The sequence below is a fragment of the Vicugna pacos genome, chromosome 7 (genome assembly GCF_048564905.1).
Source record: "Vicugna pacos chromosome 7, VicPac4, whole genome shotgun sequence".
Classification (NCBI taxonomy): domain Eukaryota; kingdom Metazoa; phylum Chordata; class Mammalia; order Artiodactyla; family Camelidae; genus Vicugna; species Vicugna pacos.
Genome location: NC_132993.1, coordinates 18425204 through 18452180, shown reverse-complemented (window position 1 = coordinate 18452180; position 26977 = coordinate 18425204). Strand labels below are relative to the sequence as shown.

The following is a 26977-nucleotide window of genomic DNA, read 5'->3' as shown; positions in this document are numbered from 1 at the left end:
AAGAGGTCTGTGCCCTGCACGTGGCCAGGACTCACCATGAAGTAATAGAGCTGCGAGGACCGGGCCATGAACTCGGGCCGACACACGGCCACACAGATCTCCACAAAGCCGGCGTGCTGGCTGGGCTTGGCCTCCCCCATCTCACACACGATCCTGCAGAGAGGAGAGGACAGACCCTATGGGTCACAGGAGGGTCACAGGCCTCCCTGCAGTGACCCTGGGGCCCCACACCTACCCCGGCCTCCTTCACTGCAGAACAATCTCAAGGATGGGCAGGGGAGGAGGAGGTGAAAGTTACTCCATTTCTCAATGTGAGGGCTCCTCCCTGGTTCTCAGGATATGAGACCTATGGGGTCTCCTTGAAGGCCCTCTGTAAAATGGGGTGCCTCTGGGAGGGCCTGTGTGTTCTGACCCTGGACACTCAGTCCCTAATTCATAAACTGTACACTCAGCTGTGAATTAGAGTGCAGGGAATGCGTCAGCCAAACAGCTTTGGGAATACAGCTGGCAGGCGCAGAGAGGTAAAGTGACTTACCCAAGGGTACACAGCCATCAGATAGGGACCTTGGAGCAGACCTAAGGGTTCAGGCCCTCACCTAGGAGCTCTTTGCTCCCAAGGAATGGACTGCCTCAGGAAGGGCTTCCTGCCCTCAGCCCAGCTGGGGGCCTGGCAGGAGAGGAAGCAGATATCCATGCTGGGGCGAAGGGGAGGGTTGTAAATGTTTCTCTTTTAAAACATTTTTATTGTTTCACTTACAACATTTGTTCATGCCCTTTGAAAATGAGACAGTACAGAAGTGTGACAGTAAAGAGTAAATGTCCCTTTCTTCACTCCTAATCTCTCTCAAATGTTTGATGTATAAATCCTTGCAGATCTCTCTCGAGACCTATGCAAATATATTATATATATAAAACATATATGTATAATATGTACAAATATACTACATATATAAAATCTCCACTTTACAAGTGAAGAAACTGAGGCACAAAAAAGGCAACGTGCCCAAGTATATATATCTGCACATATACACACATGGTGTATATATATATGTCTGATACTATGGACACACATAAACATAAATGTTACATGTAACATTTATGCACATACAATTACATACAAACATATATACGCACAGAAACATACACGTGACTTAAAAAATAAAATGGAACTTAACCACCCATTGTTCCTACATTTCCAAATTGCTTTCCAGAAAGGTCATCCCAGTTTACCCTCCCAACGGGAATGTATGAATGTGCTGTTTCTTACGCCTCTCATCTGCACTGGGCATTAACTTTTAAAATTTGCTCCCCATTACTTTGATTTGCATTTCGCTGGTTACTACTGATGCTAAACTTTTTTTTTATATATGACTTCGGTTCTTTGTCTGCCTTGTGAACTGCACATTGATGCTCTTTGCTCATTTTGTGATGTCTGTCTTTTATCTGTAGAACCCTTTATCAATGTTAAGAAAAAGCATACTGTAAAAAGGCATAACCATATTTTCAATTTCTCATTCATATTTTCACTTTACATACAATTTTTGTTGCACAGGTTTTAAGTCTTACGGACTTACATCTCCTAATCTTTTCCTTTATAATTTTTTCTTTAGCAGTTATACCTAGATCACCATCTCTTTCTTGAAATCAAATAAATTCTCACCTGCGTTTTCTTCTAATCCTTTCACAGTTTCATTTTTTCCCCTTAATTCTTTAATCCATCTGGAATTTATTTTGGTGTATAATGTGAAGTAAGGGTCTGATACGGTGCTTTTCCCAGGGAGCGAAATTGTACCGCTTATTGAATGAGCTTTTCTTTCCTCGCTGATTTGAAATGTCACCTTTATCACATATTAAATTTTCCTGTATCAGGATTCTTTTTCTGGGTGTTCTTATTCCACTGATGTAACTAGTACCACAATATTTCAATCATGTGGCTTTCTAATATGTTTTCTATCTGGCTCTGCAAGTCCAGAGCAGGGCATTTTAAAGTTCTCCAAACCACAACCTATCAGTAGCAGCCTGCTCTGGCTTTGCTCTAGGAAGGACTCAGAAAGTTGAAGGAGCCACAGAAGGATCTTTAGGTAAATAAGTGATGCTGGACCAGGATACGTCCTACCAAGCCTGCAGTCGTCAGTCATCTGATCTACTATGAGTACCTTAGGAAGACCTGGATGGAAATCAGGAGGAATTGACAATGGCAGGACTGATGGTTCCAGAATCATGAAATTCAGGCAAGATGTAGCCAGCACAAGTGTAAACTGCACTCACCTACCTACACGAGACCTTGCAAAGAGTCAATAAGTTATGCACACAGGGACAAGTGGCAAGGTTTCACTCTGGGAGGGGCAGCAGAGAGGTACACGGTATCGATCCTCTCGTGCCGGTGAACATTTTATGCTTGTGTTTGCTGGGCTGGAAAACTGTATTTACTTATTTATAAGGCGATACATGGCTTGCAAACCTCCCCCGCCAGGTAGGTTAGAGGTCAAGGTCACTTGCCGAGTGGCCCTCTCAGTGGACCAGCAGACTTGTCAGGGACAAAAACAATCTGAGTCCTCACAGGCCTGAGAGTGGGTGTGGAGGTTCATTTTCAGTCTCCATGGAGAGTGGCACAAGGTCAGCTTCTTTCGTAATAGGGGGAGGACATGAGTGGAGAGTTAGGGACAGTGGAGGGAGTTGGGGTCAGGGACTGAACTCACACTTCTGCAGATTTTAATTTTGCTTCGTCTCGTTCCTACACACCCCCACATCCCAAGCAGGTAACAATTCCTCTCTCCCTTCCCCTTCTCTCCCAGCCATCTCCGCTTCCCCATTCTGCACCTCCCCAGATACAGCAGCTGGCTAGTGCAGCGCTGGGGAATTGTGGCGTCCCACCACACCCTAGAACACTAGGAGCATTCTCCTTTTCTGTCCACCAGCTTTAAGACCGTCTGTTGTTGATCCGGGAAGAAAAGTCAGTATCAGTCATCTATTTTTATGGACCTGCACCTCCCCACGTCTCAGATGGCTTCCACTTACTGTTCCGCAGGGACGTAGCCATCCACCAGAGGGCTGCACTCCACGCCGGCCACCTTGACATGGGAGGCAATGTCCCGGAATTCCAGGCCCAGGTTCTCCCCTCGGATGGTGACCTTGGTGCCCCCTTCCCGGGGGCCTGTCACTGGGATTATCTGGAAGGAGGAAGCCCAGTAATCAGACACAAGATACAGTCATCACCCACCTGCTGATGGGGCAAGGAGAGGCTGTTGGCTCGTCCCTGCCTCCACCTCATTCCCTGAGTTGAGTCCAAGTCCACGAGGGCACCCAGGTCTGGGACTGTCAATGGACAGGAGCTTCTGGTAGAATAGTTTGTGATTGTATGTGGTTTTAGGAGCAAGGTTCAAAGTCCCTTGTTCCTTTTCCCATTTCACAGAAGAGACAGAATGTGATCTACAATGCTACTGGGTGATTCATAGAAAACTGGGATTAAAGCCTGCCAGCGTTTGCTTGTGTTGGTTCCACTCTCAAAGAAAATGAACAAGGCTCCTCTCCACCTAAAGCCCTCCAGAGGATGGCGTCCATCCATTGTTCAAGATCCTTGTCAAAAGTCACTTCCCCATCACCAGATGTTCTCTCCGTCTCTCTCCACTGAAATTCCTGGACGCCTTCTTTGTGCTCTTTTCACGGTAACATTTGTGTCTGATTCCCCATCCTGCCACCCCGACCCCTCCTCTTCGGGAACTGAGTCTCTGAGAGCAGGGATGGTGGTGTCTCACTTCTCCGTGTGGACTTTTCAGCGACAGCATCGTGTTTATTTCCTGAGTTATAATGGTATTGAAAACCCCAGCTATCCCAAGCATCTGCCTGGAGTTAGAAAGAGCATTTGTCACAGCCCCTCTGCCTTCATTGTTTGGCTTGGTTTCTAAGGAGATGGGTTTAATTTAGACTTTACCCTCATACACTTGGCCAGAGCGCCTGGCTTTCCCTCCTAAGACGTCACTGCTGATGTTACAAACTCATGATTGGAATGTTAGGATTCAACCACTTTGAATCCTGCTTTGAGGTGGGGGCTCCATACAGTTCACAGCATCTAATTATAACCTCCCACAGTAGTGACCTTGGTGGCACATGACATTCTGTGCCAGTCTCCCCTGGCATTTGACAGACCAGAGGACGGTCCATCTCCTATTCCTGGTGCCTCTGAACACCAGCCCCTGGATCTTGGCCAGTGTCAATAGCATCACAATCAGAGAAGCCAGATAGGCCAGCTCTTAATATTTTCTACTCTCACCACCCCCCCACGAAGGGTTACACCTGGGGCTTCTATCCTTGGGGGAGGGTGAAGGATGGGGGAGGGGTGACAGCTTTGCCCGGGAGGCTGTTCACCTACAAAAGTCAAGATACCTCCTGCTTCTCATACTTGCAGGCATGCGTGTCTGTGAGTGAGCGTGCGTGAGTGTGAGGGTTTGCACATGCAGGTTCCCACAGCAGTGAAAAAAACAGATTCTTTGGAGACACAGGCCCATTTCTGTGTGAGGGAGGCGGACAGACAGAGGGGGAGCGGATGGGAGGAGTCCCTGCTCTTCCCAGATGCCTGCCCAGCCAGTCCCCGAAGCGCCGCTGGCACCTGGCAGCAGCATCTGCATGATATTCCAGCCGTGGCTTGTCGTCCTGAAAGAGGAGTTTTATCTCTGGCCCAGTCCTTGGTTCCCCAGGTCCCCTGGAGGGCCGATGCCAGTATGGAGCCAATAAATAGCCTCCGTTGCAGGGAGATTTGTTTAATTTGCCAATCTCCTCCCTGTGATTTTCTTGGTCTCAGGCCAAGAAGAAAGCAAGTCCTACTGTTTTTGCCAGACACACCATTAGCAGTCCTGCGTGGCAGCCCCCGGGGATGGCTTCTTGCTACAGGCTCTGAGGGTGGGGGGCGGCAGGAAAGGAGGGAAGGGGGCTCCGCCCAGGTGCGGGGCTGGGGCATCCACCTGCCTTCCTTCTCCGGATAATTCTGTAGGTGAAATGCACAAGTACCTTCCCCCAGTTTGAGAATCACAGTTGAGATTCCTGCCCATGCAGGAGACTGAAGTCGGGGCCGAATGAGGCTCCCAGTGTCTGGAAAACCAGGAACAGGGAGGGCAAAGGGGTCACATTGGGGCACATCTAGAGAGCCGAGCCCAAGAGGCTGCTTCGCTGGAGGGAGCTTTTCGCTCACAAGTCAAGGGCTCCTTCCTGCTCTTACACATCCCTGGTGTGCGTGCATCATTCGTGAGGGAAGGTGCGGGGAAATACAGGGCTGCATTGCCTCCGTGGTGGCAGAGAACAGAGACCATCAATCAGGAATCAAGAGACCTGGCCTTCAGGGCCCATTTGATTTACACTTTGGTTAGAGAAAATCTGAGCTGCGGTCTTTTATGTGGCGAAGGGTGATAATCCTAGCCGTGGCGGGCATCGTGGGTGGAACTGTCTCCCTCTAACCTCATACGTTGAAGCCGTAAACCCTAGAACCTCAGAACTGTGATCTTTGGAGAAAGGGTCTGTCTAGAGATAATCAAGTCAAAATGAGGTCATTCAGGTGGGTCCTAATCCAAGGTGGCTGGTGTCCTCAGAGAAAGGGGAAATTTGGACAGAGACACATGTGGCAGGAAGAGGACGTAAAGAGACACGGAAGGAAGGAAGGAAGAAGACAGCTACCGACAAGCCAAGGAGAGCGGCCTGGAACAGACCCTTCCCTCCCTGCCCTTGGAAGGAACCAACCCTGTGACGCCTTGCTTTCTACTTCCAGCCTCCGGAACGAGAGACAAGACATTTCCGCTGTTTCAGGCCCCGGTCTGGGGCCCTTCATTCCTGGGACAGGGTTGCTGTGAGGCCGGATGAAGGGAGGGCTGTGGGGGTATCTCACAGACTCTGAAGCCCCACACAACTGTTTGGCCTCTAACCGTGCCCACCATTGTTAGGGCACCAGACGCAGGAGTTCGTGAAACTGCGCAGACCTGGACGCCGTCTCCCGTCACTGTGTGCGGGCAGACTGAGCTTCCTTCTCCTCTTCTTTCCTCTGCCCCCCCACCCCCCAGCCATGATTACCATCAGCATCAACCATGGCAAAGAGGCGCTGAGCCCCCACTATGTGCTAAGTGCTGAGCTGCAGGTGCAGACGTGTCAGACAGCGTCCTGTTGCTGAGACGTGCACGTCTCTCCCTTATTTTATGAGAGGAGCAAGGGGCTCCAGCCACAGTGGGGGCTCCCTAGGGGAGGCTTTCTGCCAGGAGTGCGAAGTGGGGAGATGAAGACACCAGGGCAGCGATGGGCTTAGACGTGCGGTTTAGCAATGATTTTAACCATGTTGATCATGACCTCGAGGAAGAAGAGAATGGTGAGATGCCCTCGGGCTGGGCATGCAGCCAAGCATTTTGTATGTATTCATTCACACACTCCCTGTACCTCCCCTGTGAGGTGAATGCTCAGACCCATTGTACAAGTGAGGAGGCTGAGGCTGGAGACAGCGATGTCTTAGCCCCAGGGGACCCAATAGTTAGTTAGGATTCACAAATGGAGGGGGATTAAAATGCTGTTCTCTGTGACCCCAATATTTGCATGTTTAGTTCTGCCCCACCCTATCACTGCTCTTTGCTCCTGGGTCCCCTCTGTCCTCCCTAACTGGGCTCCGGGTCTGTTTCTACCATCTCATAGCTTAGGTCTTACTTTGTGTGGGTCCTGAGGCCTCTCCATTTCCACCTGCTTCCCGCCTCCAGGGCCGGGCTCTGTGCCCTTGCCCCCCACGCAGCCTCCCCAGGGGCTGACTGCTTAATGAGGCTGCCGCTGACGGAGCTTCACGGCCTTGTCACCGAGACTTGGAGACCAAGAAGGGGGGTGTCGAAGACTTCGAGTCCTTTCCGACACAGCTCACATGGAGACTCCAGCAGGATAGTCGAGCTCTCTCTGCTTTGGACCTCCTTTGATACGAGAAGGGTCTCTGAACCAAGCCTACAGCTTCTGTGGATTTGCAAGAAAACAAGGATGCCCGCAACCAGCCAGGGAACCGGGTGATCACTGGGGTGACGGATACCACACCAGGCATGGCTTTGGGGACCCAGCCAATGGCAGGGCAGGGCTCAGCAGCCCAGAGTGGGCCCAGCGGACCATGGCTCACCTCTGTGATGCGGGGGTTTGTGCACTTGCTGTTGGCGCCCGACAGCTCCAGCCACTGGGTCTCGTGGACGGGGCAGTGCTGCCGCAGCGTGCACTGGCCCTGGCCCTGGCACCAGCCGCACTCGAAGTCTGGGTCCGCCTTGAGGCACAGCCCGCAGCTCTCGCGCATGGCGCCGCACTTATAGAGGTGAACTGCGGGCAGAGGGCAAGTGGTACTTGGGGTGTGTGCAGGGGGCTGGGAGGGGCCCGGGAGGCGGACCAGGAGTGCAGTCCCAGCCTCAGATGACGGGACACAGGGCAGCTGTGTCCCCTTAGCCCTTCAGATGCAGAGAAGGCCTGAGCAGGGGAACATGGCTGGGAGGTGGAGTCCCCCCCCGTCTCAGGGGCCCTTCTTGCAGCCAGTCCTGCTCACCCACCCATGCTGAGCCCACGCTGAGCAGTCACAGCGGTGGGGATGCTGGAGGGCGGGCTTGGCAGGGGCTGGGGACGAATGGCACTGCCCATGAAGGGGAGCTGCTCCCTCCACCTGCTCCCCTACCTCCCCTGGCCCTTCTTCTGCACCTTTATTCTGAGCTGGGTTGTCGATGCTGAAGTGCCCGTTCCATACGACTGTCAGCGCCACCGGGAGGTTGTTGATCTCCATGCCCTCGTAGGAATACTGCAGCAGGTCCAGGAGGAAAGGAGAAAGCTGGTCACAAAGGGTTCTAGGGAGGGCCCAGGGTTCGGCCTGGTGCCCGCAAGAGCGCGGGGGGCCAAGGACAGGCCAAGACTGTGTGTGTGCGCGCGTGTGTGGGTACGGGTAAGCACGTAGGCACAGGCAGGGTGGGGAAGCACACCTCAGGGGGCCCAGAAGCTAAGGCGGGAGGGCCAGGCCTGAGTGGGACGCCCATCTGGAATGTGGGTTCACGGGGTAGATCTGAGCAGTTGGCTTGGCCACCTTCTCCGGAGGCCTGTTCCCACCAGTTGGCTTTCCCCCGGAGGTTTAACTGAGGGAGCTGCCCGCTTCCTCCCTGGCTGCCCAGGGGAACTCTGGCCTTTAGGGCCTTACCAGGCCCTTGATTTGATTTGGGAACTTTAATTTCTAGGAAATGTTTGGGGGAGATGGGTGCTTTACCAGAGACCTGATCAGTTCCCAAGCAAGGATAGTGATCACAGAGGGTAAGAAATGAAGCGGCTGCATTCTTCAGGGGATGAGGGGCTCAGGGTTACCAGCGAAGAGGACTGGGTGGAAGCTCAGAGGTGAGGTGGGAAACCCTGAGGCTCACACCTAGGAATCTGGGTCGAGGCTCCAGAGGCTCCAAGATGGAGCCCGGGCCCAGCTCTGCATCTGCCCTCTGGGTGCTGCTTCCCTGCCCAGCTCTCCTCGGAGTCTGATGTCCCACCCGGCTTGGTCCAGGCCTTGGGAATGTGGTGCCAAGGGGTGGGGGGGGAGGTATGATCAGGGGTGCCAGTGGAGGGGCAGTCCCTGGCATGCCAGCCTCCATCTGCCCTCTGACAGCAGACACTTCCCATCCCCAGAGAAGGAGGGTAGGCGGCAGGAACTCCCAGCCTGTCTTGGGCAGCATTTCCAATCTCTACCTGGTGATTTCTCATTATTCCACTGGATTCTGCCCACCATAGGGGGTGGGATGGAGGGTCAGAGCTGAGACAGGTATTCTGCAGAGGAGAGGCTGAGGGCAGGCAATCTGTTAGAAAAGGTCAGTCCAGGGGACTTGGTCTGAAGTTGTGTTTGTAGAGCCAGAGGGCTCTTTTAACTCGCAGATTAAGTTTGGCGGCGCGGGGCCATGGGGATGTTTGTGGGTGTTGGGTAGGCAGCTGATGCTCCCTCCTTCACCGAGGGGAGGACAGTGCAGAACTGGGGGAGTGCGCCAGCTAGGGAGGGTCTCAGGCATCTGCAGAGGCTTCTAAAGGAGCTGTTACCATCCTCATCTGGGAAATCGCCCTATAACGCTGAGTTATAGAATGTGCTCCGTGGTGAATGTGCTGTGACGCCGTCTTCATACAGAAATGTAAGTAGGACGTGCGTCCAGCCTGCTTCAGGCTCTGCCCTAGTGCTCCAAAAGTTTTCACTAACTCCTTGGTTAAGACGCCAGGCCAGGAAGCCGCACTGGGTGTTTCCCTCACAATGGTGGTGGTTTGCACTGCACCATCCACACTCTCATATAATCACCCTTGAGACCTGTGATACCCGGGCCAGGGCCAGGGCCAGGGTCTAGGCTCAGCCACAGAATAAAGCCAAGCTTCCCACCCACTGCAGGAAAAACAGGGAAGAATTTTTTGGATCATCCTGTAACTCAGCTGGTGACTCAAGCTTTTCACCATGTAGCCAAATTTTTTGCCTCTGGGTGGGTCACTGCAAGTTGTCCTGAGTTTTCTCAAAAAGCCTCTTCCGCTCTAGACTGGCGGTTCTCAGGGTGGCCTACGGGCCACCTTCAGCAGAATGTGGTTGGGGGAGGTGAGGTCTTCTAAATGCAGATTCCAGGGCCCCACCAGACCTGCTGAATCGGCATCTCGCGAGACAGGAGTATTTCCAAGGAGGTACTCTAGTGAGTCTGGTGCCGCTAAAGTTAGAGAATCAGTGCTCCTGGCCATCGGCTAGCAGCAGGGAGACAGAGGACTGCCAAGGGGGAAGCATGTAGGAGCAAGAGGAGGGCGGGTGGAGGGGGAGAACACTTTCCAGGCGCCCCTCCCCGTTTCCTCCCCTAGCCAAGCTCCGCTGCCCATCTTCTCACCCCCCTTCTCCAGGGCCCCGTGAGGCACAGGCGGTGACGAGGGCTGGTGTCAGGCTGCTCCAGCCTCTGGGAGGGATGCTGGTGGTGCCTAACTCAACACTGGAGCCAGGCTCCTGCTTCTCTGGGTCTGGCCAGGACCCAAAGTGGAAGCAACAGGTGGTGCCCAGGGGTGTGCTGGCCAAAGATCAGTAGAACCGTCAGGCCTCTCACAGTAACGACCCGAAATCCCCCAGAGAACAAGGCAAGAACTACCGCCTGCGTACGCATCTAAGTGTCTGCATGCATGAATGTGTCTGCATGCTGACTCCAGGAGAGGTCTGTGCACACATCCGTGTTACCTACTCGTTCAGACGTGCATGTGCACACGAGCACACACGGGCACACACATGTGCTGCCATGAAGTGGCTCCACAGTACGGGCTATGTGAACGTGGGCAGACGATCTGAGTCTCAGACTCCCCAGGTGTGAAGTGGGAATTACACACAGTGCATACCTCGCGGGGCTGTTGGGAGGGCTGAAGATAACCATCCGATGCTCTGAGCACAGTGCCTGTCGCAGAGAATGAGCACCCAAATATTACTGTGTAATTTAATCTCTGTGTATACACTTGGGGATGCTGTGCAAAAACATACTTGTGTTCCCTGTGTTTACGTTTATGTGGAATAATAATAGCAGCCCTTACTGAGTGTTTACGCGCCAGACACGCGGACATATGGAGATGTATGCAGACGAGAACACTTATGTGCTCAGATGGGCATGTGTGTTTGTGTGCACGTGTTTCCTTTTTGAAGAAAATTGAAAATAAAAAAGGCTTCTGGATCAAATATGCTGGGCATTGCTTCCTCTTTCTCCCCACCCCATTCCTGAGATCTTGATTCTGTAATATTACAGAAATCATTAATCCTGTGTGCTCCCCCCGAACCCCTTGGTCTCTAGAGAAGTCACCCTCCTGCCTGGAGATGCCCCCCCTCCCCCCGCCACGACCTGCATCCAGCAGGGGGAGGGGCAGACAGCTGGGGAGCCTGGACCACTGGCTCCCATCTCCCAGACTCCCCACCTCCCCTCCACTTAGCATTTATATAGCTCTCTGTAATCAGTGGGCAGTTAATCTGCCCAAAGCCCAGAGCTGAGGAAAGAGTGTTTCAGGCTCCCAGGGGCCAGGGGGTTAAGTGTCTCAATCAAGGTCTGGCACACCACGGCCCAGCTTGTGGACAGTGCTGCTCATCACCTGGGGAGAGTGTGAACCTCAGCTTCTCTACCTCCAAAAGCAAAGAGAAAACTTCTGTATAACTTGGGCATTCTTCCCTCCAACCATTCTCTTGTCTGAGATACTCTGCTGGAAAATTCTATCGTTCTATCATCAAGGTAAGATGCCCATCTCCAGGACCCTGCAGGGCTCAGCTGTGCTCCAATAAAGCAGGAAGGGGAAAAGTGGCCCCTGTCGGTCTCCCCATCCTTGTTTTGCATGTGGTAAACTGGGACACCCCAAGAAACCGTGAGGTCACGTGGGTCGTGGAAGCTGGGCCCAGAGCCCCAGGGCCTGGTGCGGCCCACTTCCTCACGCCATTGCCAGTGAGGGAGAGGCGGGCACTGGGCACTATTATTAGCAGCACTTGACATTTCCTGGAGCCTTGGTCTAAAGGAGGCCACGCACACCCCCCGTGGCTCCCTCCTCCAGCTGCCCCTGTTCTCCTCCTACAGGCCCCCGAGGGCGGCAGTGATTGGCCAATGGCCTGACCCCAAATAGTGGGCTGGAAGTGACCTGCCTGCCATTCCAGCCCTGTGTCGTGCCCGTGCAGAATGTTCCTGTGTCTCTCTTTTCCTTCTCTGCCCTCCCCTGAGAACTCGTGGTCACCCACCTCCCTCTGCCATCAGAAACCAGGGAGGGGGCTTTCTCTATTAGATCCTTCCCCTCCCCTCCCCTCATTCCAGAAAGCTCATTTAGGAAATGAAACAACATTAACTCTTCCTCCACAATCCTCTCTGAGGTAGATCAGACCCTGCTCCCGGGAGTAACACCAAGGCTGGGGTATAAACTGCTCAGTTGCTGTTTCTGGCCTAACCTTTCATGAGGGGACATGTTACGAAGCTGGGTTCAAGTTCTGAATTTGCAGCTCATTTGCTGTGGGACCTGGGGCTGGTCACTTGCTCTCTCTGGGCTTCTGAGACGCCTCCCCACCTCTGTCACAGGATCAAGTAAATACTCTCAGGTCTGCTCCTGCCCTGATGGTATGTTATTTTCCATAATCACAGTAAGGGAGGCTTGCCCCTGATCATGAGCCCAGCATTTTTTTAAGGAAGTCACTTGACACAGCAAGTGGCACCCTGGCCGAGAGAGCATTAAAATGGGACCCCCTGAGCTCCTGAAAAGAGAGGCTCCTGGGAAGTCAGGGTGAGCTCTCCTCAACTGTGTGATTTCAGAGGGCCCCAGTAGGCAGGGGGGCCCTCCTAGAATCCGCTCTTGCTGGGGCACACTTCCTGTTGCCTCAGTTTCTAAGACTTTAAAATGGTAGAGACAAACTTTCCCATCACTGTCCTTACTCGGGTGTTGAAGTAAAAAGGCAGGCGGAGTCGGCTGAGGGGCTGAGCTGCTTCGGAAGCAGTGCCCTAGGGGCACTGACTGGGCTCCACGGCGGGGACGGAGGCCTGGGCAGGGGGTGCCTAGTCTGGGGGGCAGAGCTCAGCACAGCCCTCCCCACCTCTTGAAGGGAGGGCAGGGGAGCAGGCTGAGAGCTTAGAGGTCACATCGTTTCCTTGGTGGCCAGAGCCTTGGGCTCCCGGGCTCCACCCTCAGTGTCATGTTCCCACTGTGGCTCTGGTGCCTCCACGTCTCCTGGAGGCAGGTCTGGAGGCGCCAAGCCTGCGAACGCTGGAGGCCGGCTGATGGCGCAGGGCCTGTGGACCCCTGTCCAGGGCCTGGAGCCTCCAGGGGCTCGAGGCAGAACTGGCCATTGCGTCCTGGGGTTTCAGGATGTGAAACTCCCACACAAGGAGCTGTGGGACCTGTTGATTTCTTAGACTCCAAGAATTTGACATCAAATGCCCACGCTGGAGGTCAGCAGTGCCTTTCCTAGTCCCACTGGTACTGACCAGAGCGCCAGCACCAGGCACCCTGAGGCGGCCCCGCAGAGGAGGAGACCCGGCCCCCATTTGCCCGGCTAGCACCTGGAGTACCTTCCTCCACTTCACACGGTCAGGCAGAGCCCGGGGCGCGGGAGGCCCAGTCTCCTGACACCCACACGTCTCTCTCAGGAGAAGTCAGAGGCCGCAGACTCTGTCCTCCCTCCTGGCGCCTCTTGGGCCTGGATCCCTGGGGCAACTTCTCTGAGGAAACGAGGCTGTTTTCTCCGAGGCCTGAAATCCCTGCCAGCCTCCTGCTGAGTCAAATGTGGGTCCAGGCTGACTCTTTCCACAGGGCTTTCTCACTTGGGGAGAATCATTTGAGCCAGACTCTTGGGGCTGGTCTGCTCGGCCTCGGGATTTACGAAGAAGCTGGAGGTGTTTAATGTCCCTTTTGTTTGCAGGTTTAATCTGGGGTGCTGCAGAAATCTGCAACACAGCCTGGTCACCAGGGGAGGAGGGAGATGGGAGCGGTGGGGACACATCTGGGGTTTCAGAGGTTGGGAAGCCAACCATCCGTTCCGTCCCTGTAATGCTGAGCATCCCTGGGGCAGCGTGTGGGCCTCTCTGAGCTCCACTTACCCCTAGACTGCTTCCTGCAGGAAGAGGAGGTACTCCCAGGAGGAGTTTTATCTGAGACTCTCCTGGTCCCACACCACACCCCCAAATACAGTCACTACATATAAGTACCCAGAAGCAATGACAAGGATGAATGGGAGGTAGTGTGCTACAGGAGGAGACCCCAGATCTAGGTCTGGCCCTGTCGCTCACTAGCTATGTGACCTTGAGCACGTCATTTACCCTCTGGGTGGGGGTGGGCCACCCCGAAATGAATGGCACGTCAGGGTCAGCTCAGGACCCTTCACTTGCCTGCATGGCCCTTCCCCCAACCAGGTGCCCCCACGGGGTGCCTGATGCTGGCACTCTGGTCAGTACCAGTGGGATAAGGAGAGGCACTGCTGACTTCCCAAGGCCTGCCTGCGTATCTCATTTGGACTGAAGTATTTCATTCTTAAAAAAGGTCCCCCAAATTGTATAACTCTCAGCTCCACAAACCCAATTCTGGCCCTGCTTCTGGACCTCCAGTTTCTCTTCTCTATAGGCAAGAAGAATGTTAAGGTTTCTTACAGCTTGAAAATGTTCCAAGTCTATAAGTCTAATGTTTGAGCATCAGGGTACAGAGAAGCAGTCCAGAAAGAGAGAATGAGGGAGGGCAGAGCAGTGGCTGGGAAGGCCACAAGGCCAGCGGGGGAGAAGACAGGTGGTGCGTAGTCACATACACGGCGTGATGCAGGAGGAATCAGGCAAAGGCCGCTGGCAGCAAGAGGCTGCTGACCCGTCATTGGTCCCACATGGTCCTAACGTGGATTTCTAAATATTGGGCAGGGTTTGTGTTGATTCATGCAGCACATCCTGAGCCAGCTCCCTCCTGTTCCAAGTCTCCCTTTGCATGTGCTGGTCTGCCTCCGAAGCCTCGTGTGCTGGGACCCAGACGCTGTGTGGGTGCACAGGCCACAGTGGGCCTCTGTGGGCTCAGATGAGGCCCTCAGGTCAGCCCTGGTAGGAAGGCAGGGCTCCCAGGGCTGCTCTCAGGAAGGAGGATGGACACACCCTGCAAATACATCTGCCCACGAACAGCACTTGGTGGCCCCAAAGCCCCTTGTACCACAGCCCCTGCCTTGGGCAGAGGCCCCTCGTCACCACAATAGGGCCACACCTACGGGCAGACACTTGGTAAACTCAGCTGGGTGGGCAGGGTTGGGGGAGCGCTTGGGTGGGGAGAGGAGTGGTTTTGTGGGTGTCTGGGGCAGTCCCGCCGAGCTGAGCTGACCCGACCCTGGGAAGGGGCCCCGGCGGGGGGCGGGGGGCACTCACGGAGGTGTTCTGGCACTGCACGCTGGAGCTGTTGAAGCGCAGGGCAGGCACCCTCTGCTCGCTGCCCTGGATGCTGAGGATGCACTCGTACCCGCGCTGCCCTGATTGCGGCTGGGGGAGGTTCTTGGCCTTCAGAGTGATGGGCTTGATCACCTCCACGGGCACCAGGATCTTGTCCACTCGCAGCAGCTGGGGGCAGTCCTGCGGACAGACAGTGGGGCTCAGGCTGGGGAGCAGGAAGACGAAGGTGCAGGAGCCCCCCAGACATCCAGACATCAGCCAGCTGTTCGCCTGCTGCACCCTCCCAGGGGCTCACCCCGACTTGGCCTGCCCACCCTCCACCCAAGACTGTGGGAGAGGCAGTGAGACTGAGGAACCCCGGGTCCCAGCACCATTGCCCTGAGGCTGCTCTTCATGGAGGTCATCCCCTGTTCTCTTCAGCTTCCACTTCAATGCACTCCAGACCCTGTGGCCAGCCCGCTGCTGGTCCCCTCTCAGCACCCCTCCTATCTTAGCATCTGACCCCCTTGCTGGCAATCCCATCCCACTCTGGGCTGACCACCCTTTGCCTCTGTTCCAGATGCCAAGAAATGGGACAGAGGGGCCCATGTGAGCAGCTCCACAGTGATGCAAAGCCCTGGGCCGAGGCTCTGGAATGTGAGTCTGGCCACAGCAGGAGGGGATAGGAGGACCTTCCATAGGCAGACTGAGTCTGGCATTCGGGAATGTTCTGGAATGAGCCCCAGAGGCCTTTTAAGTCCAGAAGCTTCTGACCGAGAGCTGGGGAGGGCCTGACCCCAAGGAAATGCCCCTCAGAGCAGGTACACACTGAGCCCCTTCCAGATGGGCATGCTCATTTCCAAGCCAAGGGGGACCCCGACTGCATCTGGAGACAGAGGAAACGAGTCACTGGGCCCCTTTTGCTGGGGCAATCAGGTCTGTCGAGGGGTGGCGGGGAGTGGACAATGAGATCAAATAAGGCGTGTGGTACTTTGCCCAGATGAGAGGTGGGAGCTTGTGTGTTGCTGGATGCTCAGGAGTAGGTGGAAGGGAGCAGGTACCCCAGGCTGACAGCCTAGGCAGCAGTGAGGCCCTGTGTTAGGCAGGTCCCGCCATCCCCAGACTCCGCCAGCTGCGGCACTGTTTGGGGTGCGCCGACTGAGACAGACTGCTTGGGGCGTGCTTCTGGGCAGGCTGGCCACGGGACGCACAACTCACACACCCTGTGAGGACTCTCCTCCCAGCCCCAGCACTCCTCCCCAGCAGAGTGAGGCAGAAAGGTGGCCAGGGGAAGGGCAGATGAGAGGGGTCCCAGGCAATCAGGCACCGGGCAGCTGGCCCTCCTGGTGAGCCCCTCTGTCACTGAAAGCTGGGAGGGAGAAGAGCTTCAGGACAACCGCTTCTGACCAGCTCGGGAGCCCAGAGCCCATCACACACGACACCCCCACTTTGAGACTCAACGTCCTCATCTGTCAGCTGGGCGGGATCCAAGGACCCTTTCAGCTCATCTGTCAGCTGGGCAGGATCCAAGGACCCTTTCAGCTCTGACCAGCCCTGATTCCATGATTTGGGTCATCTCACCTCTGTGCTTCCTGTTGACCCTGTAGCCTTGCTTCAGGGAGCACTCCAGGCCCATAAAACAACCCCCAACTCTCCCCCAGGCTGCCCGCGCCTTGAGCCTGAAAAGCAGCTAGGTGAGGAGCCGCAGACCCAGCAATCTCACTTCTGGGTTTGCATCCAAAAGAACTGGAAGCAGGGTCTGAACTTGACACCCAAGGTCACAGAACAAAACTCACAACAGCCAAAAGGTGGAAGCAACCAAGACAGACGAAGGGTAAACACAACGTGCTATATATACAATGGGATATGATTCAGCTTTAAAAAGGAAGGGATTTTAACACGCGATGTCCCGGATGAACACTGACAACATTATGCTGAGTGACATAAGCCAGTCACTGTATATAGACAAACACGACACGATTCCTCTCATACGAGGTAAGCAGGGCAGTCAAATTCATAGAGACCGAAGATAGAATAGTGGTTTCTGGGGGAGTAGAGAGGGGAGGTTAGTGTTCAATGGGCGCAGAGTTTCCCTGGGGAAGATAAACAGAGTTCTGGAGATGGACAGTGGTGATGGTTGCACACTGTGAATGCACTTCATGCCACTAAACTACATTTAAAACTGGCTAAGGCAGGACGTTTTATGATTTGTGCATTTCACCACAGTTTAAAATAAATACAGAAAACAAAGAGGAGTAGGAGGCAGGCAGGCCAGCTGGAGGGAGAGGGGATGGAGGACATGCCCTGAAGCCCGCCTATGGCCCTGGGGCTCAGGGACTCTAGGGACCTGGAGGTCCAGCACAGAGAGGGGCCCTTAGAGCCTCACCCCGCACTTTTGCCTTTGTTGCCCTCCCGGCCCCTCGCTGCAGCAAGATGAGAACTCGGGACCCAGAGAAGACAAGAGTAATCTCTGCAAAGGACTAAGCAGGGGTGAGGGTGGGGGTGGGGGAGGTGTGTGATGTTGGAGACTCTGGAGGGGTGGTCTGTGACAGGTGGGGAGTGAGCCAGAGGGTCCGGCCCAGCCCTGACTTCACGCTTCCTGCTACCTGAGGCCCCGGCAGCTCTCCCTCCCCTAAAGCACACCCAGCCTGATCTTGCCCCCTGCTGCGTCCACATCTGCAGGGGAGCCTGTGGTGTGTTGTATGTGGAGGAACAGCACGTGTGCTGGGCTCTCTCATCTCCATGGCCCACAGCGAGCTGTGGCAACCCTGGTGCCCCGAGGGTGTCTGAAGCTGGGTCCTCTGAACCAACTAAGGATCCCTTCTGCTTTGCAAAGGAGAAAAACCAAGGTGGGGAGAGGGAAATGATGGTTGCCACACTAGGCGAAGTAAGCCAGAAAGAAGAACAAAAATACCGTATGATGTCACATACATGTGGAACCTAAAAAAATGACACAAGTGAACTTATTTACAAAATAGAAAACAAACTTAAGGTCACCAGGGGGAAAGGGGGTGTGTGTGGAGGGATAAATGAGGAGTTTGGAGTTACACTAACTACTATGTATAAAACAGATAAACAACAAGGTCCTACTGTGTAGCACAGGGAACCATATTCAATGCCTTGTAGTAGCCTATAATGAAAAAGAATATAAAAGGAATATATATATATATATGCGTATGTATATATATATATCTGAATCACTAAGCTGTACACCAGAAATTAATGCAACATTGTAAACTAACTATACTTCAATAAAATTTTTTTAAAAAATGGTTCAGTGTCAGCAGACGTGCCAGCAGCTGAAGAACTTGGATGCCAGCCCATCCTCTTTCCTCCCCTTAACCAAACAGGCAAGTTCTCACCGGCAGGGAGGACCACATTAGGATGGGGTGGTGGGTCAGAAGGATCTCCCAGAGGAGTGGGACTAGGGGCTTCAAACCCCTCCTGTGGTGGGCCTAGGGGTTAGACTGGTTCTGGTCCAGGATACAGAAGCTAAACCTCTCTCTCTTCCCCTGGAAGAGTCTCACCAGAGTTCTCTAATGAGTTCCTGATTGCCAGTGGCCCCATAAAGGCCTAGTTTGCATATAAAAAGGTTGGCGGCTCTGAGACTAAGTTCATTAATAATAATTGGAGAAGCCCAGGGCTGGGCTGGGCCCATTTTCCTCTGGTGCCACTGCTGATTGACCCCAGTGTCCCTCCTAATTGAAATGTAAAATGGCAACTTTTCCCCAGGCAACAAGGCAAGAAGGGACCATTACCACCGTGCTGCCCCCTCCTGCCACCTCAGCTCCCCAGAGCCTGCCTGGTCTCATGCTGAGATCCCAGGTACCAAACCACCTCTGAGTCTGATGCTCATGGGGAATTTCAGAGCAACTTCCACGTCTCTCCATGACTGGCATCTGATGCCCTGCTTCCCAGCACTGCAGTCATCGTCGGGGGCTCAGGCCATGCAGGTCCTGTCCTTACCTTTGAGATTTCTTAACTCGAAAGAGCCCAGTTGGAGAATCTTATAAGTATGAGTGCAAGTCCATCTTCCTCCTGCTAATTTCTGTCTTGAAAGAGCTCTAAACATTGTTTGGCTTCACTACAAATGAGGATTAAAAACATCCTCCACAGGATCATTTGGGGGCAGTCCATGAACAACCGCATATAAGACACCTGGCATAGAAGGAGCAAGCACTCAACAAACATTTCTTCTTTTCCAGCTCTTCCTCCTCAGCTCAGGCTGCACCTTGTCCCTCAGCTACTCCCTGTTCCTACCTCATTTCCCAAGGATCCATCTCCCCTGCTTCCTCTAATGTGTGCCTTTCCATAAACATCCCGTCAGCCCCCACTGTCCAGCTTATCCACCCCTCCTAGGCTTTAGAGTCCAACAATTTCAACAGCTCCCAGTGCCCCAAACACAGGGGGATGGGTAGGGAGGTCCCAGCTCCAGCCACTGCTCACCTAACATCAGTCTCCACTTCTGGAATGTTCCCTATACTCTGGGACAGGACCTCCACCAGACAACCATGTGGCTTTGGGCAAGTCCCCAAACCCTCTGGGTCTCCTCATCCATAAATGAAGAAGCTGGTTTGGATTTGATGAATTTTATGGTCCTAGTTTTATTATTAACCCAGTAGATGACCTGGGATACATCCTTTCCGAAGCTCAGTTTTCCTGTCTCAAAAATGGGTAACCATGTCTACTCAACTAGCTCCAAGCGTGGTATTCAAAAGATCAACCACTGCACGCTGGAGTGGGTGGGGGGCTTTGTTGGGGAGGTTGGTCTCCTGAAAGCATCATTTACCTACCAGGAGGGAAGTATTTTAATATCTTAATAAGTGGTATATTGCAAGGTGTAGTCATACAGGTAGGTATGGCCCTGCTAGGTAGTGTGTGATACTGTTACTCTAGCTAGCACAATTAACACGGCACACGGGGTACAAGGATTCAGCCCAGTGCATTCCACCACCTCCATTACCTTGCACGTATTTTGCCATGTGCTGTCTTATTTCTTGGCACAACACACCCCCATGTCCACGGGAAAGAAATTAAGGACACAGTTCCCTCCCTCAGTTCTCACAATGACCATGAGTAAAACATTCTCACCATCATCCTACTGACATTTATCCCCAGATGATGATCTCGCTGCTATAGAATTCCTCAAAAACATACTGCCCTTCTCTTTTCAAGGAAGATATTTCTCTGAACAATCATTTGAAAGGGCCAGCTCTTGGAGGGTGGAAAACACCTGCATTTAACAAGATTATTTGGAGACAAATGCATGCAATAAGAACCAGTTCCCTTGGAGGCTGTTTTGCCCATGGCAGCATCCTGCAGTTGTAAGAAAGGACTTTGGGGTGGGGAGAGGGGTGGCTTGAGGCACAAGAAGATCTTTAATGTCTTGGCTTTCAAGGGATGGCTCCAGAGAGCTCTAGGTCCACTGCCCAGCCCTGGGCACATTTTAGTTTCCACTGAAATGCACACAGAAGTAGAGATAGCACTGCTAATTGTAGGGGGAGCATGAACACCAAGCCAACCTATGAGAGCAAAAAAGATGCCCTTCCGTCTACCACGTCCCATGTCAGTGACGGCTTTATACAGAGATTTCATTGCATATTTAAATAATTGAGCAGGAACATAAAGAATGCTGCCCAGCTGGGAGAGGAAAAGCTGCCTTCAGGGCTGGTGCTGCCTGGGGAGGGGGTAGTAGGTAGGCTGTGGATTTACAGCCCTTAGTGTGTTTACAAGATGAGGGCTCTAATTCTCCCAGTTGTTACAGCAAGACTGGGGGGATGTGAAGCCCTGGGGGACGGGGTGCAGGGCGGGGGCAGCACTGAGGGGCAGCTAAGGAATAAGTGATTTGCAAGTTACCCTTCCCCCCCATGTCACTGCAGCCCCCATCAATTCCAAAGACAAGGCAGCCCCAGCCCCAACCAACCCCCCAAATTTACCCTCCCCTTCTCAGACCCGTGGTGCCCAAGGCAAAAAGGCAATGTGCCATATATTTTCTTGCTGTTCCCCAAGTTCATAATGCCATCAGCGTGATCTATGACGCGCTGGTTTATGGAGAGAGCGAAGTAATAATACAGAAAGGAAATATCCATAACCTTAAGCTGGGGAGGGGCAGATGAGATGGATGGAAAGTGCAGCTGAGTGGAGAAACGGCAGCCCAGTAATGGAAGCTGCAGCAGGGGTGGCGCATGGTGGAAGCAGCTTCTTTAGCTGGGTTCGGCTCTGCTTTCTCAAAGGAGGGTGAAAGGCACAGCAAGGGTGGTTTTGTGCCCTCGGGCTGGGTCCCAGGAACGGCTCCTCTGCACGAGGGGGAGCAGAGTCACTGCCAAGGCCAGCTGGCCTGATCTCCTTCACGCCTGGTCAGGGGGAAATGCCCTTGGCCCGCCCCGTCCCTGGGCATGGGGATATTTCAGCACCAGGGGCAAGCAGCCGTCTGGGGCCAGACCTCCGCTGCCCTGCCAGCCTTCCCGAGGAGGCCTGACCCTGGGATTGGCAGGTTTCCTGACACCTGTCCTGGCTACAGATTCATCTCAGGGGCATCGGGGTGGGAGGGGGTCTGGGGAGGAACTGTCAAGCACAGCTGTGGAAATCAAATAGAATTCATTTTGCCTCTTCTGATCTTACAACTGTTCTCTGGAGTAAACACTCTGGTTGAACTTCAAGAAGAGAGGGGCTGCGGGAACCTCCTCTCAGAGCCTGTACACGGTAGGCCAGATGTACCTTGCCTTCAGCTCACTTTGCTTTTCCGTTTGGATGAGAAATAACAGCAAAATAGTCCATCGTGGAAAAATGCTTGTCAGTAGATTTGTTTTTCCATGGAACTTCACCTTCGTTCCCTGAGGGATCGCTGTTATTAAGTGTGTAGGCCTGATGGGCGTTCAGGCCCCCATCAGAGGAGCCTGTGGATTCCAAAGCCACTTGGAGACCAGTGGCCCCCCTGCTCGGCGGAGGTGAGAGCATGGCCCTGCCCGTGGCTGCCCCGGTGAAAGGCCATGTCAGTGGAAAGCAGGGAGTCTCAGCTGATACCGGGAGAGCAGGACTGAGAGCAGGGAGGCTCTGTGGTCCCACTTCAGCTTCCCCTCACCTTCCTCTCCCTCTTCTTTTTGGTACCCAGCGTTTGCCAGCTGATCTAAAGACCCAGGGTTGTAATCACAATGCCATCATTAGTTGAAACAAAATCATTCCTTGTAACTGGAATATAGTTACTATAAACGACATATGTTATTGGGCACTCTATTTCTAATCATTGTAATTATGCAGGAATACTTGCCATTAATATACTAACAACAATGATCAACCAGTTCTCTGTTCCAGACCAATAACTTCACCTGAATGCAGGCTTTGTGCAGGGGGAAAAAAAAGAGGTAATTCAACATGCCTGTTGATAGTCAACAAAGCCAGTGTTGGAACTGGAAGACGCCGGGATGAAGGCCTTCCTGGGGATACAGGATGCTGCCAGGGAGGTGAGGCCCACCTGGTGGCCTCCCTCTCGGCCAGCAAAAGGCCCCCATCTGCATCCCCACATTCAAAGGCTGAAAGCAAAGGAAGACCCGGGGACTTCCAGAAGAATCACGGGGCCTGGGTCTCCCCTTCATTCCCGGCATGGGTCTGGGCCTGGAAACCCAGAGGAGCTGCAGGCCTGAGGCTGTGTGTGAGCCCCCTGTTGGGCAGAGCTGGGAGACACAGGCTGCACTTGGACACTCACCCGGTAAGACCCACGTTCTGGGTGTGGATTTCTCTGCGGTGCTCTCCAGATTATTTCCGCTGACAACTACAGAACTTGAGAGATCGTGTGGACCAATGGTCCCATTTTACACATGTCTAAATACAGATCTAGAGATCTCTTACACACCTTTACACCTCCCACAATGCCTCGAATATGGGAAATGCTCAGGAACTGGGTGACGTAGGATGACTGGTGACACATAGCAACGCTTCAAAGTATGCTATGGATAAGCCCTTCCCCTGGCGTGGAGGGAGGACGCTCGTGTCTGGGGGCTTCCACAAAATCGCCTTTCAAGTGTGCAGTTTTCTTTTTTATCCCTCATCCCTGCTACTAGCCCTTTCCAGAAACAAAAATATAGAAAACAAAACAATGACATTAAAAAAAAATCTTATTTCTGTTAGCAGCCAGGGGCCTTCATCTAAGCTCTGAGGACAATGACCTACCTCGTTCTGCTGACCTAAAATGGCTGGAATTGGCCAAAAGTCCACAAATATTCATTTACTTCTTTTCCCCTTGGTACAGTCTCTAGGAAATCACTGTTACAATGACCATCATGAGGTGGTCAACTCTGGCCTCTCCTCTGTGACATATTCAAAACGGCCCATTATTGAGCTGGGTAGAATGCAAGCTCCAAGCTCGCTCCAGAGGTACAGCCGTAAAACTTCCTTCTCTGAGAATGAGTAAGCATCCAAGAAAAAGAGAAGCCATAGTTAATTCCATGCAGTGATGTGACACAGGAGGCACGGCGATTGCAAGCTACCTGGGAGCCTGTCACAGCGATGCCTTGCCAGGCTCACCATAAAACGGCTCACGTAAATTGGAGAGTTGGAGGGCCACAGGGGTGGGTTGGCCCTTCTCCACCGGAATCACTCCTGCTCAGCCCTCAGAGCCTGGGAAATGGGATCTGGGGCTCGGAGTTTCTCATCATCAGGCACATTTTTTCTGGGTGAGGCGAGCCCAGCGCAGCAGGTGCAGGGGGTGGCGTGTCCATCTTGCTTCCCTTTCGGCCTCAGAGACAAGGCAGCTTCCCTACCGCCATTAAGCCTTGGGTCCAAGTTAGTGGGGCGGAGTCAGGGGGAGGGGATGAGGGCACCGTGGCAGGCCCCTCTGTCCTCATCAGGCCCCTCCTGTCCCCCAAACGGCCCTTGTGCTTCCTGAGCCCGGACAGTTCCCTGCCCTCACAGCCATGGGGTTTGCCGCATGGTCACGGCACCCATGTGGGTGTGTAAACGGGGCTGAAAGGTACACCCAGGACACGGGGGTGGGGGGTGTTGGAGCCTGTCTGAGTCCAGTGTTGGCTGAGAGAGTGCTCTGTCCCTGCACCCAGTGGCATCTAACCATGATACAGATATAGAAATACCATCTTTCTATCCTTCTATTCTAAATAACAGCATTCTAAAGCCGCCACTCTGCTCAGAACCACTCGCCCAATGGCTGGAGGCACACAAGCACTATAATGTTTGAACAACACCAGACTTTTCCAAAGTGTTTTTACACCCATTATGTTTGAGGTCTTTGCCCACACACTGACATTCTAAGAGAGGAAACCACATAGGCGTAGAGTATTTCTATTATGGTGATGAATAGTTTTCAAGGATAAGACTAAAGACGAGGCAGAAACAGAAAGAGCATCTTAGCCACGGAGCCCGACACTGTCTCAGTGGTTCCCACACTAGACGGTGCAGCAGAATCGCACGCAGAGCCGACCCCACCCCAGGCTCTCACCCTGCCGGCCTGGGTGGAGCGGGAGGCTCTGCGTTCCTAACACGTTCCTGGTGAAGCTGATGCTGCTGGACTGGGGACCACAGCTTGAGGACCACCACTCTGGTGGGTGAGTGACCATCCTTTCATTCTTGTTCTTCTCTCCCTTTCACTCAACTTGACTTCTTTGATCTCATGCAGACAGTGCTCCGAGGGACAGCTGAGGAGTCTGTACACAGTCCTGCCGTGTACTTAAAGATTATTTTTAGGACACACACACACACACACTCAGCTCTCTGAAATGGTCCTGGACTCCCCTGGCTACAGAGACCTGGAATGCACTTCTGTCTGTAACTGAACCCCCAGGACTGACCCAGAGCGCAGAGCTTTGCTTATTTACTGATTTTGAGACGCGGACCCTTAAGAGTCGGGGTTGGGGAGGAAGACGGGGGTTCTGCGGTATTTCCCTCTGTCTTCTCTTAAGGGAAGGCCTACCTGTGTGTCCTCTGCTCACAACAAGTGACACTCAGTGCTCTGGCTGCGGGACCTACCTCAGGCAGCTTCACCCGGCCTTCCTGGAAGGAGCAAGTCTTGGGGTCGTGGGTGCAGACGTGCCGGTATTTACACCAGTGGCAGCGGTACGGGCTCTCCACGCAAGACAGGCACCTGCGCACAGAGGGGGAAGAGGCACAGGTCATAGCAGCTGCATGAACCCAAAGCAGAAAGCCTACGACTCTAGAGCCCAGCAAAAAACGTTTTAATAGCGGGAGGAGCCACCTTCAAACACTCAGGAAGAGCAGATCTTACAAAAACCCATCCCTTTTCTCTCCCAGTCCTTAGGAAGCCAGGAGCCCCTGGCCTCCTCCCCCTCACTCAGGTGGTAGACACCCTGGTCCCCCAGAGCCTCACTAGCCACCCTCCATTTTTAAAGGATGAGGCCGTCTTTGCTGAATTGGGGAACGGTGAGGTCTGGAGTAGTGGGGCTCACCAGAGGGTGCTTAAGAGTTAGGGCAAGCAGTGAAATTGACTCCAGGCTCTCGGCTGACAGGGACCCACGTGGCCCCAGCCTGGCAGGGGAAGGTCCTGTAGCAGCTCCCTCGTGCGAGGGCTCCGGCAGAGCTGGTCACCCTGCCTCTACGCATTATTCCCAGGAAACACAGGCAACCTTATAAGAGCTCCTCCTTGCTTAGAATCCAACATGGTTCCCTTCTTCCAAAGGGTCATGTCATGCAGGCTAAGCCATTCATGGTGTCCAGGTCCACCGTCCCCACGTGTGTCTGGTGCTTCAGCCAAGAACAGGCCATGCTCTCCCCATGCTGTCCTTCTGCCTGGAGTACCACTTCCTCTGCCTCACCATCTCGTCCTCTTTCTTCGACCAACAGAGACCTGGGCCTTTATCCCCTTAGTCCCTTTGTGTATGTCTCTGGGACAATGCTGGTCTTGCTCTATTATATTTTACTTATTCGCGTCCTGTTCATCCACTAGGCCGTGATTCTTGGAGGGCAGGGATGAGCCTTAGCATCTTACTAATTTTTGATCCTCCCTGTCCAATGAGTAACACATTGTCCTGCACATGGTAGATGCTTAAAATCATTTTATGGACTGATGGAAACTTCGAACATGAGTTCATCTACCTATTTCCTAGATCACCAAGTGGTAAAGCCATGGCAAGCTCTGTGGGAAGAAGCAGGAAGAGAATTCCAGTGTTGAAGCACTCTAGCTGGGGGGATGGGCTGCCTCTTACTGGGACCCCAGAGAGCCAAGCTCATTCTGGCCTCTTCCCATTAACCCTGTGGGTGCCAGAAGAGGAAGCTGTCTCTTTCTGGGGGTGAAGTCTTCTCTCTTTGGATGAACCCTGACCCCAGAAATGGAGCTGAATGAGGTGGGGGAGGGGAGCACTTACGAATTGTGGACGCTGCAGTTGTAGAAGACAAAGCTGGTGCTGGCAAAGGTCATGCCCGTCTCCTTCGACTTGAGATGCAGCTGGACGACATGATGGTCCCCTGTGGGCGGAGCCAGTCATGAGGTCAGGGGTAAGGCCATGGCCCTTGGTCAGGGTCCCACCAAGAGTAAGGCATTGTGGGAGAGGGGAGCCCGCTCCCCAGGGGTGCTCTCAGCTCTAACAGGACTCAGATTCAGCTGGGCCCTGTCCCCAGGACCACCCTAAGAACAGCTACAGAGGGCAGTTCTGGTCTATTCCTCCTTCTGCATTGTCTTCCTGGCACTCACCTCTCATTTGCTCACCAGGTCCTTTCTCACACACACACACACACACACACACACACACACACACACACCGTGACAGGTATTCAAGTGTGCACTCACATGCATGATGTGCCTGCCGGACTCACAGAATTACAAACACACACGTTGATTAGCTACTAGGAGAAACAGGTAGATTTCGCAATGCTGCCACAAACTACACAAGAGGGTTTGCATGTCTGTGTGTGCGCATGCAAGCTCATTCCCTGTCTCTACCAAGACAGCCCCTGTGCCGACGCCCCCTCCTCTGATGGGCTCAGGGCTCCATTCGGGCAGGCGTCCCTGGAATCCTCAGCTGGCGCCAGGGAGGAGCTGAGGCCCATGTTTAATTCACAGCCCTGACCCCAGTCCCCTTGTTCTGTGCCTTCCCCGAGAGCCTCATTAATCAATCAGCTTGGAACAAATGTGACAAGCCCAAATGAGAGGGCCAGCATGGAATCAGGCT

At 53.5% G+C, this 26977-nt stretch overlaps 1 protein-coding gene across 1 annotated transcript in view; it reads right to left on the bottom strand.

Moving 5' to 3' along the window:
• PLXNA4 (plexin A4) overlaps nucleotides 1–26977 on the bottom strand; it is a 410094-nt gene that overhangs the window by 60522 nt on the left and 322595 nt on the right. The window contains exons 8-14 of the mRNA XM_006202300.4: nucleotides 26174–26273; nucleotides 24822–24936; nucleotides 14847–15047; nucleotides 7681–7777; nucleotides 7121–7311; nucleotides 3019–3170; nucleotides 36–153 (exon numbers count right to left, since the gene is read on the bottom strand). Coding sequence (XP_006202362.1) covers nucleotides 36–153; nucleotides 3019–3170; nucleotides 7121–7311; nucleotides 7681–7777; nucleotides 14847–15047; nucleotides 24822–24936; nucleotides 26174–26273 — 974 coding nt within the window. The remainder of the gene's footprint in view (nucleotides 1–35; nucleotides 154–3018; nucleotides 3171–7120; nucleotides 7312–7680; nucleotides 7778–14846; nucleotides 15048–24821; nucleotides 24937–26173; nucleotides 26274–26977) is intronic.